The 14,075-nt window shown below is 44.4% G+C and overlaps 1 protein-coding gene across 2 annotated transcripts in view; it reads right to left on the bottom strand.

Annotated features, from left to right (window-relative positions):
• Positions 1-296: 296 nt before the first annotated feature.
• The window catches only part of LOC109958500 (teashirt homolog 1), a 35,315-nt gene continuing 21,536 nt past the window's right edge, over positions 297-14,075 (bottom strand). For both annotated transcript variants that reach the window (XM_020597197.1, XM_020597196.1), the window contains exon 3: positions 297-5,137. In XM_020597197.1, coding sequence (XP_020452853.1) covers positions 1,602-5,137 — 3,536 coding nt within the window. In that variant the 3' untranslated portion in view covers positions 297-1,601. The remainder of the gene's footprint in view (positions 5,138-14,075) is intronic.

Here is a 14,075-nt window from a genome sequence, read left to right on the forward strand (position 1 = left end):
CATCAGTGGTGTGATGTGGCTCAGTCATCAGTTATACATATGACACCAGACTTTTCTTTTCTCTTAATATTGTGCAAATATAAAGGCAGGCCTATTACAGAACACAAAATAAATACCAGTAGTGAGACAAGACATTGTTAAATCTCACCCCAGCAATATGTAAGTATAAAAAAAAATCCTATTACACTGGGATAGAATGTGATATTGATGTGATTGCTTTAATTTGCCACAGTGTAAATTCCACAGAGTTAAGGTTTATACATGTTAGGTGTGGTGTAGCACCATAACAAAAGAACACACAACCACATATCAATGACTGTTAACAACTGCTTTGGGGTTTATTTTACAATTGAGAAAGAAACGAAACAAACTAATTGGTGCTAAAAAGTTTTTTTTTTTACATTGTTGTCGATAAAACATTGAAATGTATAGTCATTGTGCATCGCTTATTTATTTTCCACACCATTTCATGCATCAAATTGGATGCAAGTATAATTAAAATCATTTCTGTAAACCAAGCCAAAGAAGCTAAACTTGTATTTTCTTTAAAAAAGGACATTTTGTAGCTCTACAGCATATATCTATATACACCATCTGTTTTTATTTTATTTTATTTTTTTTCTTCATTTTTGTATATAAAATGACAATATAAAAGTTAGAGAATGCACACACCTTAAGATACAAAGAATGTCGAGCCGTTTCAAATGGTAAGATATGTCTTATGGAGTACTGACATTTCACTGCTAGTCATTTACATGTAACGGACTGTTCTCTTTACAGTTGAATAAAGCGACACAATTCAGAAAGAGAAACCATACAACCTGAAAATTGCTATAAGGTGATACTTCACAACAAGGAAAAGATTTTTTGAGCAAACTTGCATACTGACGGCCATTCGTGTTCACTGATTGACTCGTAACCAAAAGCAGCATTTCAGTTTTTCCAAATGTTCGTGTGATGTTTTTTCTACTACACTGACAGATTTATGAGCAGGCCATTCATCGTTAATAATATTGCAGTGACAGGAACCCAAAAAAAGGAAAGGGGGAATGATACTCCTTGATCTTTTAAAATCTAAATTTGACAAATGCAAGATATTTCAAAACATGTTCTCTTTACAAATTCAAAATTCCATCTAAGGTGCTACTTCATTCTTTCAGAGTATCCTTTCATTGTTTTTGGTGTATACATTTAATTTTCTCCTTCTTCATATCAAGTATTATACAGTTTTCTCTCCCACTTATTCTTTCCACTCACCACTTTTACCACTGAAGCAGTAGTTGTATTTTTGCAATGAAAAGATTAAAATCTTGTGTTTAACCTTGATTCACTAAAATACATGCACAGATCAGACAAACAGCATATAAATATTTTACAAAATAAGTGTAAAAAAAAAAAAGCTTGGCAAAACAAAAACAAATCAACATGAAAAGACATGGTCCAGTCAGGCAGTTATCACAACAAAAAATAGTAAGACTGATTTTTTTTCTGGCGGCTCAGTTCGGCCCAGTGCAGTTACTGTGAATAATGTTATTTTTAGTGCAATGAAATTCTAGTCAGTTCCACAGCTGTCAGTCTTTACGCTCAGCTTGAGCCCCCGTTTAAACCTTCTCCATCTTGTCTAGCTTCTCCAGTTTCTCCAAAGCAGTGACAAACACCAGGTGGTCCTCTGGAGACTTGCCGTGGGTCTTGCTGAGGTGCAGTTTGACTGCATGTTTGCTGACGAATGTTCGATTGCAAAGTCTGCACTGGTACACAGAGCCTGTGTCGTCCTCTGGCGTGGTCAAGACTGACAGGGGGCTGCCAAATGTCATTTTGTCTGTGATCACCTTTGAGGCAGCCTGCTGCTCCCGTAGGTGCTCAGCTGACAGTTTGGACAGGTCCTTCAAGCTGAAGCCCAGGTGAGACTCCAGGTGGCTGATGTAGGAGGAGGGAGTCCTGAACTGTGAGGCACAGTCACCACAGAGGAACACAGGCTGGCACGAGTCCATGTTCTTGAGAAACTTGGTGCCCCCAGTTCGCCTCAGCTGGTACTTGACATTAGCCAGCCAGTGGGATATGGTGGTCATGGAGAGGCCTGTGAACTTACAGATGTGGACCCGTTCCTGAGGGCCCAGGTCAGTCATGGCATAGCGGCCCTCTGGGGTCTCCCTCAGGCTGGAGGCAAACTGTGCCTGGAGGATGAGGAGGTGCTGGGGATTCCAGTTGGATTGCCTCCCCTTCCTCTTCTGCACTGGGGAGAGGTCCTCTAGGGCGTCCTCAAACGCACTGCCATCAGCATCCGACTTCTCTGAGATGGAGGAGGGAGTTGAAGATTTGGGCGTCAGTCTGCCAGAGAGGTTCTTTACCATATCAGAAATGTCCATCAGAGCATTCTCCCTCAGAGGAGACGAGACTGTGTCAGGGAGGGAAATGAGGGGTTTGTTACCATTTACACTATTGTTACTCAAGAGCACACCATTGTTGTTGTTATTGTTATTGTTGCTGTTAGAGGTGGACTTATTTTTACTCAGGTCTATGGGCTGATCATTGTTTTCATACAATTGATAGTGGTTGATGGGCTCAGCTGGCTTGCCCTGAGGACTTGGATTGAAGGCTGACTTATCCATCATGCTGTTGCTGATTTTGTACAGCATAGATAGTGGGTCTGCAGCTGGGCTTACTGGTTTGGAGGCCTTGCCCAGGTGTGTGTTCATGATTGACTGGAGTGCACTGAGAGGGTTGATGAAAGGACTTTCTGGTGAATGATCGGTGATGATGCCAAGGCTGTTGCCATTAATTACTGGGGACTGGCATGTCTCTGACCCGTTCTTTGAATGACTGTTGTGACCATCTACTAGGCTCTCTTTGGGCTCCTTCTTGCAAATGAGCTCTGAATCTACACTGCCTGGGCTGCTACTTCTCATACAAGACAGTTTACCTACTGAAAGGTCATTTGGAGATGCTAATTGCTCTCTCTGGTCTCTCAGTGCAGGAGAAGGGGATTTTACTAATGATGGGGGCCGGCTTCGTTCCAGGCTCACCATCTTCTCTTCCTTTTCTTTCTTCACAATGGCAGCTTTCCCTGTCACTTTCTCAACAAGCTCCTCCATGGCAGTGACATTGCTTCTAAGTGGAGTAGGAGAAGAAGGACTCCTAGGTGAGTGGATGACTGAGTTGGGGTCGCTCACAAGGCCTCGAAGGCCACTGTTGAACATGGGCTGCATCTGAACACTCTGGACAGTTGGGGGCAGAACAGTAGTGGAGCTTTTCATGGCACCCTGCAGCTGGTAGGCAGCATGAATGCTAGGGTAGCCACCCCATGTGGGTGTGCCTGTCTGGGCCTTGCTGATGGCACTGGAAACTGTGTTCTCAAGGGATTTGAGAATATCTAAACCTTCTTTGGGTGTTTCCTCTAGATCCTCTTCTCTAAGATATTTGTATGATGTGGCGTCAGTCTCAGATTTCTCACCCGAGTCATCTTTCTCCTCCTTAATTTTTTTCTCTGCTGGCTCACCACCATCAACTTTTTCATCCTCACCTGCTTCCCGCTTTTCCTCTGAACCAGAGGAGAGGGCGGGGGAAACAGGTTGGGACTTAACACTACTGGGAACAGGGAGTCTGGTGGTGGTTGGTGGCAGTGGGATAGACTGAATCTTCTCTTCCACCACTGGATCAAAAACAAGCTGTTTGCCCTTCTTGGATGCAGAATTTGTGACCTTCAAAAAGTGGCCTGTAACCATCATATGGGCAGTCAGCTGTTGCAATGTATCATGAGAGCTCCCACACTCCATGCATTTGAGGATCTGGGCTTTACGAGCTTCAAATTGCCATGTGTAGCTGGCACCATTCTGGTAACCATACCGGTTGTTTGGAGTAACATAGGGGTTAGCTGCAGCTTTTGTATCTTTGCCAGCATCACCAAGCGATACAGTGCCACCACCACTCCCAGCATGGACAGAGTCTGGGGAACAAGGGGAGACTATAGCGTCTTGGATAGCTCGTTTTTTAGCTGAAGTGGGCACCAGTTTAGTGGCCAAGGCTGGCACTGGTTCTTTAAGAGGCACTTTCTGGTAATGCTTGGTCTTGATCATATGAACACTGAGATCTTGCAGAGACTCGAATGAGTGGCCACAGTACATGCACTTCAGCACCTTTTGCGCATCCTCTTTCCCCTCCATCTCCATCAGGGATCGCTTGCGTGGTTTGGACCATCGCTTTCCCTGATCCTCATCTTTGTCCTTGTTGTCATCTCGATAGTGGCCTGTCTCATTCATGTGGACTGTCAAACCCACCAGTGTATCATAGGCAGCACTGCAGTCTTTGCATCGAAATTTGCTCGCACCAGTGAAAACAGAGCCATACAGCTTGTTGTTCTGCCGGTAGAGTTGCACTGTGCTGAAGAGGCTGGGCTCTGGTAAAAGGTGGTAGGGGGTCTGCTGAAGAGTTTTGGCAAGTGCTGCCTGGTGCCAATCATAGGCTACACCGCTACCATTGCTAGCCCCACCACTGCTGCTCCCACTGCTGCTGGTTGCACTGTGGCTGCTAATAGAGCTAGCTGCTGTGCCATTAGTACTGCCACTTGTGCTGCCTGTGTGGTTGACAGTGGTGCTGGAGCTCCTGCCATTATGATGACTGCTAGCAATGCTAACCCCACTGCTCTTGTTTGTGGTTGTAGTTGTGGAGATAGAAGCAGTTGAGGAGGGTTCTGCAGTGCTGAGGGCACTATTGACACTGCTGGTCACAGCAGGCTTGGATTTCATGAAGTCCATTGTGATGCTGGACCAAGAGGCATCTGAGATGAGGTTTGCATAGACGGCTTTCATCTGTGCCAGGCTATCCTGGAAAGACAGGCCGTTGTTGGAACGGAAGGGTAAAGCAGTGCCTTCCCTCTCCTGACCGTCCCTGGAAGAGGTGCTCTTGAAATCTGTAAGTCGGTCACTGGCATCGCTGAGCGGAGACCCATAACCAGCATCAGGGTTGGTGCCATTGCTGAGTGGAGAGTCTCTGTAGCTAAGTGGCTGGCCTCCATCCACATCTTCTTCTTCCTCATTGCACAGAAACTCATTGTCCTGGCCATCTAATGAGAGGCCGTCATCCTGTAGGTGCTCTTCCTCATCGTGAGTGTCTGCCTTAAGCTCATCCTCGGGCATGTATGCTGGAGCAGAGGGAGAAGACACAAAAGGGGAGAAAAGAAGAGAGAGCAAGAGGTCAGATCAGTGAAATGAAAGCTTTACAGTACACTAACAGGACACCTGTCAAAATAACATGGAATGTATACTGAATAATAGGAAGTGTCAGCTTGTATTCTTATCCAGTATAAGTGTATGTACTGTATGTATGTGTCTGTATACATACATGCATGAGTTTGTGTGTGTGTGTGTGTGTGTGTGTGTGTGTGTGTGTTTTTTTTTTTACAAACACGTGGCTCTGAAAGCCAGTGGTGAAAAAAGGCCTCCAAGGGAAAAATAAATCACTGAGCTTCTGACAGTTGTCCTTTTCCTTCCCAACTCTCTATTCATCCACATATGCCTTGTGTTCCCCAGGAAATGACTGGTTGTTTGGCCTTGTTAGCCAGCTGCATGCTTGCATGTTCAGCTCCCCCTTTCTTTCTTTCTGTCTTCCCCAAGCTGCACTACCTCTTGCTCATAAAGTTCAGCTCCTCACATGTTCAGGTTATGCAACTGCCTGGGGAGGGAAAGAAACAAAATGCCAGCTTGGAGATATCACAGGCTTTCTTGTGAACCTCTCTGATGAGCTGAAGGTCATTTTCATTTTGAGGTAATAAGAAGGAACTAGCAAAACAATGGTGCTTGATTGAGAGTGTCACAATGGCCTTTGAAGCAATGAGTCTGGGGCAGACATTTTATACATTTACAAAATCTATTAATGTTCTGTGATCCAAAATGGCATGGACAATACTTAAAGAAAAAACACTGGAAGCAAATTCCTGATCAAATATTGAGTTATGTGGGGGTGGGGGTGTTTTGAGGGGGACACAAAAAGTAGGAGAGACAAAAGGCGGTTAGGGTGAGAACAAGTCGAAAATATGACGAGGGGGGGAAAAGAAGTGAGCAGAAGGTGGTGGGTTTGGTGGGTGGGGAGAGGGGTTGTAAAGGAAAAAGGAGAAATGAGAGAGTGAGAGGGAGAGAGGGTGAGAGAGGCAGGGAGACAGGAAAGACAGCCCCCTAGCTTCTTCCTTTATCTCCTTCCTGCATGGTGAGATGTGTGTCCTAGATGCCAGTATCAGTCTCTCCTGATGAAACAGATGTGCTGTCAGCTTCAAACGGCACGCTAACCTGTCACATCATAATCTAAGTGGACATAATACCTGATATATATACACTGGCACCATTTACTGCTGCCTGAGAGGAGATGGGGGGGGCAGCTGCACCATCAACTGTGACTCTGTGATGATGTGCGTGCGAGTGCCTCGGTAAATGCCCATGCATTTGCCCACATGCTCACCTACACATGCCTGTGTGTACTTCACGCACTCTGCGCCACATACATGTTTGCTCTTACAGTGCAAAGCTGAACCTACCATCCAAAAGATTGCCTATACGTCTGAGTTCACTGTGTGCTACTGATACACCCTTCTCTAAATGAGCAACATACTCCCCTAACGCCTGACAGGATTTCAGTGAAATGAGAGCACTACAGGAGAACCTGGCTGCGCTTCAATCCCACTGACAGACTGAGACTGAGACAGTTTCTAAAACTCCCAAAAATCCCTAACACAGCAGATTAGCATTATGTGCTGTACTCTCTACAACACATCTGCAGAGTGTCTACTGTTACAGAGCCTTCCCCCTCACTAAACCACTTCCAGAACAGGAGGTTATCAATACATATTATTTAATATACAAACCAGAACAGCTATCCACTCTTCACAAGCCCACATGAGCAGGACAAACATACAGTAGGAATTACCTATATGAGTCACTCACATCAGCTGGAGCTAAAAAATAGCTAAACTCCAATAGTTGGCAGTGCTTAATATATACATACTCACACACATACACACACAGACAGCACCAGTATACATCTGTGTGACAAACAGCATGTATCTCTGGCAAGCACATATCACACAGACTGCAACAGGGAGGGGCTTCGAACGATGAGTAGGTCGCCAGGGAACCCTTTGACGATCCCTGTCAATCAATGCCTGTCCTGCCATGTTGTCATGGAAACAACAAAGAGGGAGATATCAAAAGCACACAGACAAAAGACTGGCAGAGACAGACATCTGTAAAAATCACAGGCAGAAAGTGGATGGTTTCACAAACCATAAATGTACAATATCACTGATTAAATGTGGCAACGTTAGTCTGAAATAAATTATCTTTATCTCTTTTTAAATGCTGCATCTATTTGACAGGATGCTCAAATCTGAAGCATGAGGAAAGAAAAATAGAGCTGCATATCAACTCAGTCTGTTCAACCACTGCAACTTGAAGATGCATGATTCTGACTTGTGACCAGACTAAGCTCCTTGTCTTGTGCTGGACGCACATATGCAGAGCAACACCAGCAGCAAGGGGTTAACTTGGGAAGGGGGTAAGGCTGGCGTGCCGTCCCTGGCAGTTTGGTTTGCAGAGTGGGTGATGGCTGTGAGCAGGGCCATCTGCACGGGCGCCAAAGCGCCTGTCACTTTTGCTCGGGGACGTGCCGCCATCAAGGAGACAGGCGGCAGCGTGGCCAGGATAGCACTGCAGACTCACTGTCAGAAGCAGCAGCAATCAAGCCCGCCAATCACCAACAACACACACCAATGAAGCAAGAATTAGTGTCTCAGCGTATCACTGATCTACCAGTACTGTAAAAAAAGGACTATAAAACAGGTTAAGGATTAAAAAGGGTTTCAGCAGTTTGGATGTTATAAAGAGTCATTTTAAAATGAACAGATTGATTGACACACACTCATAGTGCTGTAAAGCAGGTGTTATCAAAGGTTTTCATGTCTTAGGCTACCAAATATAATCTGGGCTACAGACCCTTATTTGAGTCCATATAAGGGCTTTAAAAGAGCTCAAGCGTCGGTTTTGTTCTCATCTACCTAATTTATTATTATTCTTATTTAAATGAGAGAGTCTTTGGAGGACTACCCATACTAAAGTACTCATGAAGTGCCCTTGATTCTGATTTGTGCCTAATATAGAAAGATTAAAGAATGCTATGATGAGTGTGTGCACAACAGACAGACAGTTTGATAAGATGTTTTTATAATGAAAAGACTGTGGTGAACGCCCTATAAATCCTGCCTCACTGGGCCTCACAATGGGATAACATGATCGGCCTAACTACAGATCATCTCTAAAACATTCTCCCTCACACACGGCTTCACTTTATGTATGGCTTGATTTTTGTAAATGATACCAAATGAAATACAACCAGTGCACACGTCAGCATTTTGGCAAGAAGTAAAGTAGAAACATATCACTCCTTTTCAAAACTTTATCTTTCTCCACCCTTTCCTTTTTTTTTGTCTTCTGCCTTTGCTTTGCTGAGAGTTTGCTGGTTGTTAAATCAATAAAACTCTATGTCAGGCTTGTAGAGCTTCACCATTTGGCCGCTGTCAAAGACAAACAAACCAGATAAGAAAGGCAGAAGGGCGATGAAATGAGAGGGAGGAAAAAGCAGGGGATGAAACCAGTCAGCCTCCCCTCACCACCATTTCTCCAACACCCCTGCTTCTATTTATTTACACACATTTCTTTATTTATTTGATGTGAGTTTGGGAAGAGGGGGCAATCACGGCAGTCATTTGCGGTACTAATGTCCAATCAGGGGCCCCTTCACTCATGTGATTTAGGCAGTACAGGAGTGGGTTCGCGGCACAGAATGGTAGGGGTGTAGGTGGTAGGCGGGTGTGTGGGGGTGCTGGTGCACAGGCCGTTTAGGCCGTCCCCTAATAGGAAACTGGCAGTCTTATTCCTTCCCCAGATTCTGTTTGTCACCCGGCTCTCCATTACGTGCCTCTCAACCCTGATGGCTTTGGACAGGAGCTGATCAAAAAGCTATCGCTTGACCTACACGCCGTGGCAGAACGAGACTCGTGCCCTGCACGAGGAGAGAGGGAGATGAGATAGAAGAGGAGGGGGAGGAGAGGGGGTGTATGTCTGTGCATGAGCAGAGAGGAAAAAGAGCATGGTGGTGAGGAAGGAGGATGGAGCGAGGGAGGGAAGGCGGGAGGGGGTGATAGCTCTCGGACCGGGACAAGAGGGCTGTAAATAAAATGACATTATTACTTCCTCTGTCCCGTCATGTAGAAAAGCCAATTATGGTAATGCTGCTGCCGGCGTGTCAGAGGGAATGTTGGGATGTGCTTCCCCGTGAAGCGGCTAACATGAAAGCAATGCCATGATCAGGAACACAGGCCTCAGTTTGACAAGAGACTGTACAGATAGGGAGAAGAAGAGAGAGGGGGAGAAACAGGCGAGAGAGGCACATATAGGGCTAACAGCAAAGCTCTATGTGGGCCTTGTTTTCCTAACAAATAAATATTAAGCTCTGCAGAAGAAAAGATCTCTTGAAAAATCAGCCCTACAGCTGACAGAATAAAGTTTGAAGAAGGCCAAAGTTCGTTCCACTATTTACTTTTTACATTTGTCATCACATTTTATCCTTACTGCTACAGTCTGGTATTTAAGACACCTGAGTTGTGGAAATCTGTGTGTGTGTGTGTGTGTGTGTGTGTGTGTGTGTGCGTGTGTGTGTGTGTTTAAAAAAATCAACAAGCAATAACACAAAAATGTGTGAGGAGGTCTGTCATACAGAGCCTTATGAAGTGCAGCTCCATATGAAAATGATTGAGAAACCCTAACTTAAGAGAAGCTATCAATCTGAAAAGTTCAGGACTTCATGAATTATACTCTGTCACACCTCAAAATTTGACAAGATGAATTATGCAACGACGACGGTGAAAGAGCTGGATAGGGAAGGTGAACGCGATCATTTACTTTAGAAGATAATTTCGTCTCATCTCAGGATTCTCCCAGCATCCCATTGAAAGAATTCCTCCCATGTTTGATAGCAGGGCTCTCCTTAAAATAATTCCTCAGCTACCCTTTTCCTTTCACTCCCCTCTTTCACCCCCTCTGTTTCATTTTCTCCCACCCTGCTCCTCCTCCTCTCTCTAGATTTGCTCACACGCCCACATGGGCCCCTCCCAAGCGGAATAATGGGAGCATATGGCCTAGGCAGCACCTACAGGGCCTTAAATAACTGCTGCAGCATTCTCGCTCGCTGTACCAATTTATCTCTCACCCTGCTTTCCACCCCATTTCAAAACACTCCTAGCCTGAGTTGAGCTCAGCAGACAGCAGCGGATAGGACGTGTTCTTCTTCAGACACATAGCTACATAATGGAGTGACGCAGAAAGTGGTGTGAATGTGAATAAGTGCTGTGCAAACAGGATTAGTGGTGAAATTCTGTATTATTGGCAGATATTCAGTGAGTCAACCACCAGCCTTCTCAGTGATCATTTGTGCTGGTGGTCCCTTGGAAACACACTCATGCTGAGTTACAGTAGGCCAGTAGGATTTTTAAAGTCACAGTGCTGATCTTGTAGAAAGCAGTTTGTTAGTATGTTTTTGCCCTGGCTGCCAGCAGGGTAAAAGGTTACCAGATCTGGATTGTATGTCAGCCTGTTCCACTAAGGTTTTGGTCCAAATCTTGACATTTACAGAAAGAAAATCTTTGTGGTGGTCTAGAAGAGACTATCCTGTGAACAGAGGGGTTCTGCTTTAATGTGTTTCTAAGCAAATGCTATGTTCGAATTATTTTTGGAATTCTGACAGATAGCTATGGGCTACTTGCTCACGCCGCATGCTGCTTTGAGAAGAAGCATCATCTAAATACCAAAATGTGTGAAATATCAATTGATGTGGGGCTTTCATCCGACTAGATTGTTGTTCTGTAAAGCAAGGTGGAGTCAGAGGTGAGACAGTCAGTGCTCAGCCAGCACAGGTCTTGTAAATACGTCAGTGTCCCGCTGACATCCTCCTATGTGACCTCTAGAGAATGGTATTTGGATTGATGGAGGCCTATAGTATGTGGATGTATTTGTGCATATGATTGTGTATAGCCAGGTGTAGAATGGAAGCAGCATGTTGGCAGGTTTGAGTGTGTGTGTGAGTGAGAGAGAGAGAGAGAGAGAGTGAGTGAGTGTGAAAGGTGCTGCTGTTTTATTTATAGAGCAAGCGCTATTTATACCCAACTCAAAGATCAGTTCAGAGAAGCAGCTTGTGGGCCGCAGCCAAGATCACTCTCCATTACTGTGCATGCACAAAACCAAAACACACACACACACACACACACACACTCACATTAGAGCTGCAGCTCTGTCATCTCTGCTTTTTACACATGCATGCAGTAACAACACAATGAGACATTTACAGTATATCCAACTGTGTGTTAGTTGCTGCAGGGGTGGAGGGGGGCAGCCCACACTGACTGACTGAGTGTTCTTCATGGAGTACAGCAGGCTTTAACATGCTGGGGGATCAATACGGTGAACCAGCACCAATCGATTGCAATTCATCTGGCTTTGTTTTTTAAATTTCATTCTCACCCACTCACACTGCGGACTGAGCTGCTGCTGCTGCTGTCCTGCGAGGCAATACATAAATAAATATACACACATATGCATACAAATAAACACAATAACACATACACACACTGGGCTGTCTGGAACGATTGTACCCTCCATGCAAACACAGGTTCAATAAACCCGTATGGAATTTATTTATTTTTATTGAGCATATCAGCCCATCCTGGTCTTCTCTGCATAACAAGGCCTGTATAATTAAACCATAAATTTCAGTGCGCTCCTTTAATTACCACAGACAATGTCAGGAGGCAGCAGAGTAAACAAATGGCTTTGAAGTGAGCAAGAAAAAAAGTGCTTCGACACAGCAATGGAGAACCTGTTCATTTTAGTGGGGATGTTGTTGCACTTGAAAAGAATGAAATGTTCAAAAGAGTGTACGTGCATGGGGAGTACAGTTTGTATTTTTCCCCTCTTGCCTTTTCTAAGAATGCTTTTGAGGGATGCAGGTTTACCGTAGAGTGCAGGGAGGAATCATCAACGTAAATGTATCGCTGCGAGCATGACAATTTGCAAATGTGTATATTCTGATGAGCATAGCACGCTTGCAACTGTTAATAAAGTATGTTGGAAACGGGTAGGGGTGTGTGTGTGTGTTTGCATGTGTGTCTAAGCATTTGCTTTTCCTGAACGCACAGACGGCACAGAAGGTGCGTTTGTGTTTGCATCTAATTTAATGGGAGCCAGAGGTTCTTGCCCCTCTTGACCATGACTGGAGACATCTACCGCACTATGTGTCTTATACAATATATATGCACTTGTGTGTGTGTGTGTGTCTGTGTGTGTATTTCGTGTGTGTGTGTACGCTTTAGGTCAATGTCAACATGCAGACCTACTTCCCAGCAGCTTAGCTAATTACACAAGTGCCCTGAAGGCCACTCAGAACAGGTTAGCTAATTAACAAACAGGCTGATTGCAGATTAATTGAGAGGTGTTCCTAATCTTCACCCCTAAACACAATGACAAATGCTAACTGGTGCTAATTAGGCCGATATGAAGAGCTGAGTGTGGAGGTTATATTTACAGTTACCGCAGCTCATATGGACATGTGGCTTACATCCAGATGCCTTTTACAAATCTGCCAGCAGCTTAAACAAATAAAACTTCAGTGAAACTACTGGGATGAAAAATGTGGAAAAGATGGTTTCATTAGCAGAATTTGTGGCTGTCCACAGTCTGAAGATTCTGTTATTTTTAAATGTATATTTGTAATCAGTTTTGAATTATGGATTTGGTGTAATTATCAGTTTTAACATAAACAGTAGTGAATTGTTTTATTTTTTGCAATTTAAGCTTATAATATATTTGTTTAATTCCACCTTAGTTTACACTCCTTCTCATGTTAACATGCTAATTACTTTAACATACTGTAATTACCACTGGTGTTCTCTCAGTTTTTGGCTCTGAGCATTATAGCTTTCTGGCAATTAAAATGTTCAGTAATGTACTTGTTTAAGTTCCAAGATCCAATTTATCTATGATGATAATCTCCTGCACAGTCTTTAAAAACTCCCTTTCATATGTTCACTGACCACAGTTTTAAGACTATAATATTTGCCGTTAACCTTTCAATGTGTGTCTGTGTGTGTGTGTGTGTGTGTGTGTGTGTGTGTGCTTGGAAAAGGGGTGCTTGAACATGAATGGCACACATTGATTATGAAACCTGAAACGGCATCAACACAATAGTTTACGATGGATTACAACTGAAAAATGAAGAAAAATAGGCCCCTCAGCAGAGATCTGAACCAGCACCCATCTGTGGGGTGATCACCTGCCAATAGAAAATAGACTCTCTCGTTCCATCCTCCACACACACACACACACACACACACACACACACACACACACACACACACACTCTCAACCTTGCAATCAATTTTCACAGCCACTAAAACTACTCCCCAAGGCCCTACTTCTTCCAACCAACTTCCATCTGCCTGGATAAATTTATCATACAGCTCCCCTGTCTATCACACACACCTGTGCCTGTTGAGACCCCCCCCCCAAACACATACACACACCCTCAAATTTCACCTGGCCCCTTTCAACCTCTGACCCTGCCCTCACCCCAGTCTCCCTCCTTCCCTTAATCCTTTCCTTCATCCACTGACTTTGCTTCCTCCTTTTTTCTGCACCACCTGCACTTTCAAATCCTAACACCAGGATGGAGCACTTCACCTGAACACACACACACACACATTGCCAGTAACTACTAACACAAACACATACACGTAAATCCATGAGCACGCCCCTACCCAAATCCCAGGAAACACACACACACACACACATACACAAATAAAACACACTCACGAATACACTGTCCCTGACAAGACAACAGCCAGCAGCAGCTGCTTCCATCTCCTAGCAACGGCCGGCCTGATAGATGACCCAACGATGGATAATTACCGTAAATCACCACAGCTCACACACTAAAGGAGAGAGAGGGGCAAGAGAGCCTTAGAAAGACTGAAAAAGAAAGAGAGG

This window comes from Monopterus albus, unplaced genomic scaffold (assembly GCF_001952655.1).
Source record: "Monopterus albus unplaced genomic scaffold, M_albus_1.0 scaffold33.1, whole genome shotgun sequence".
NCBI lineage: Eukaryota > Metazoa > Chordata > Actinopteri > Synbranchiformes > Synbranchidae > Monopterus > Monopterus albus.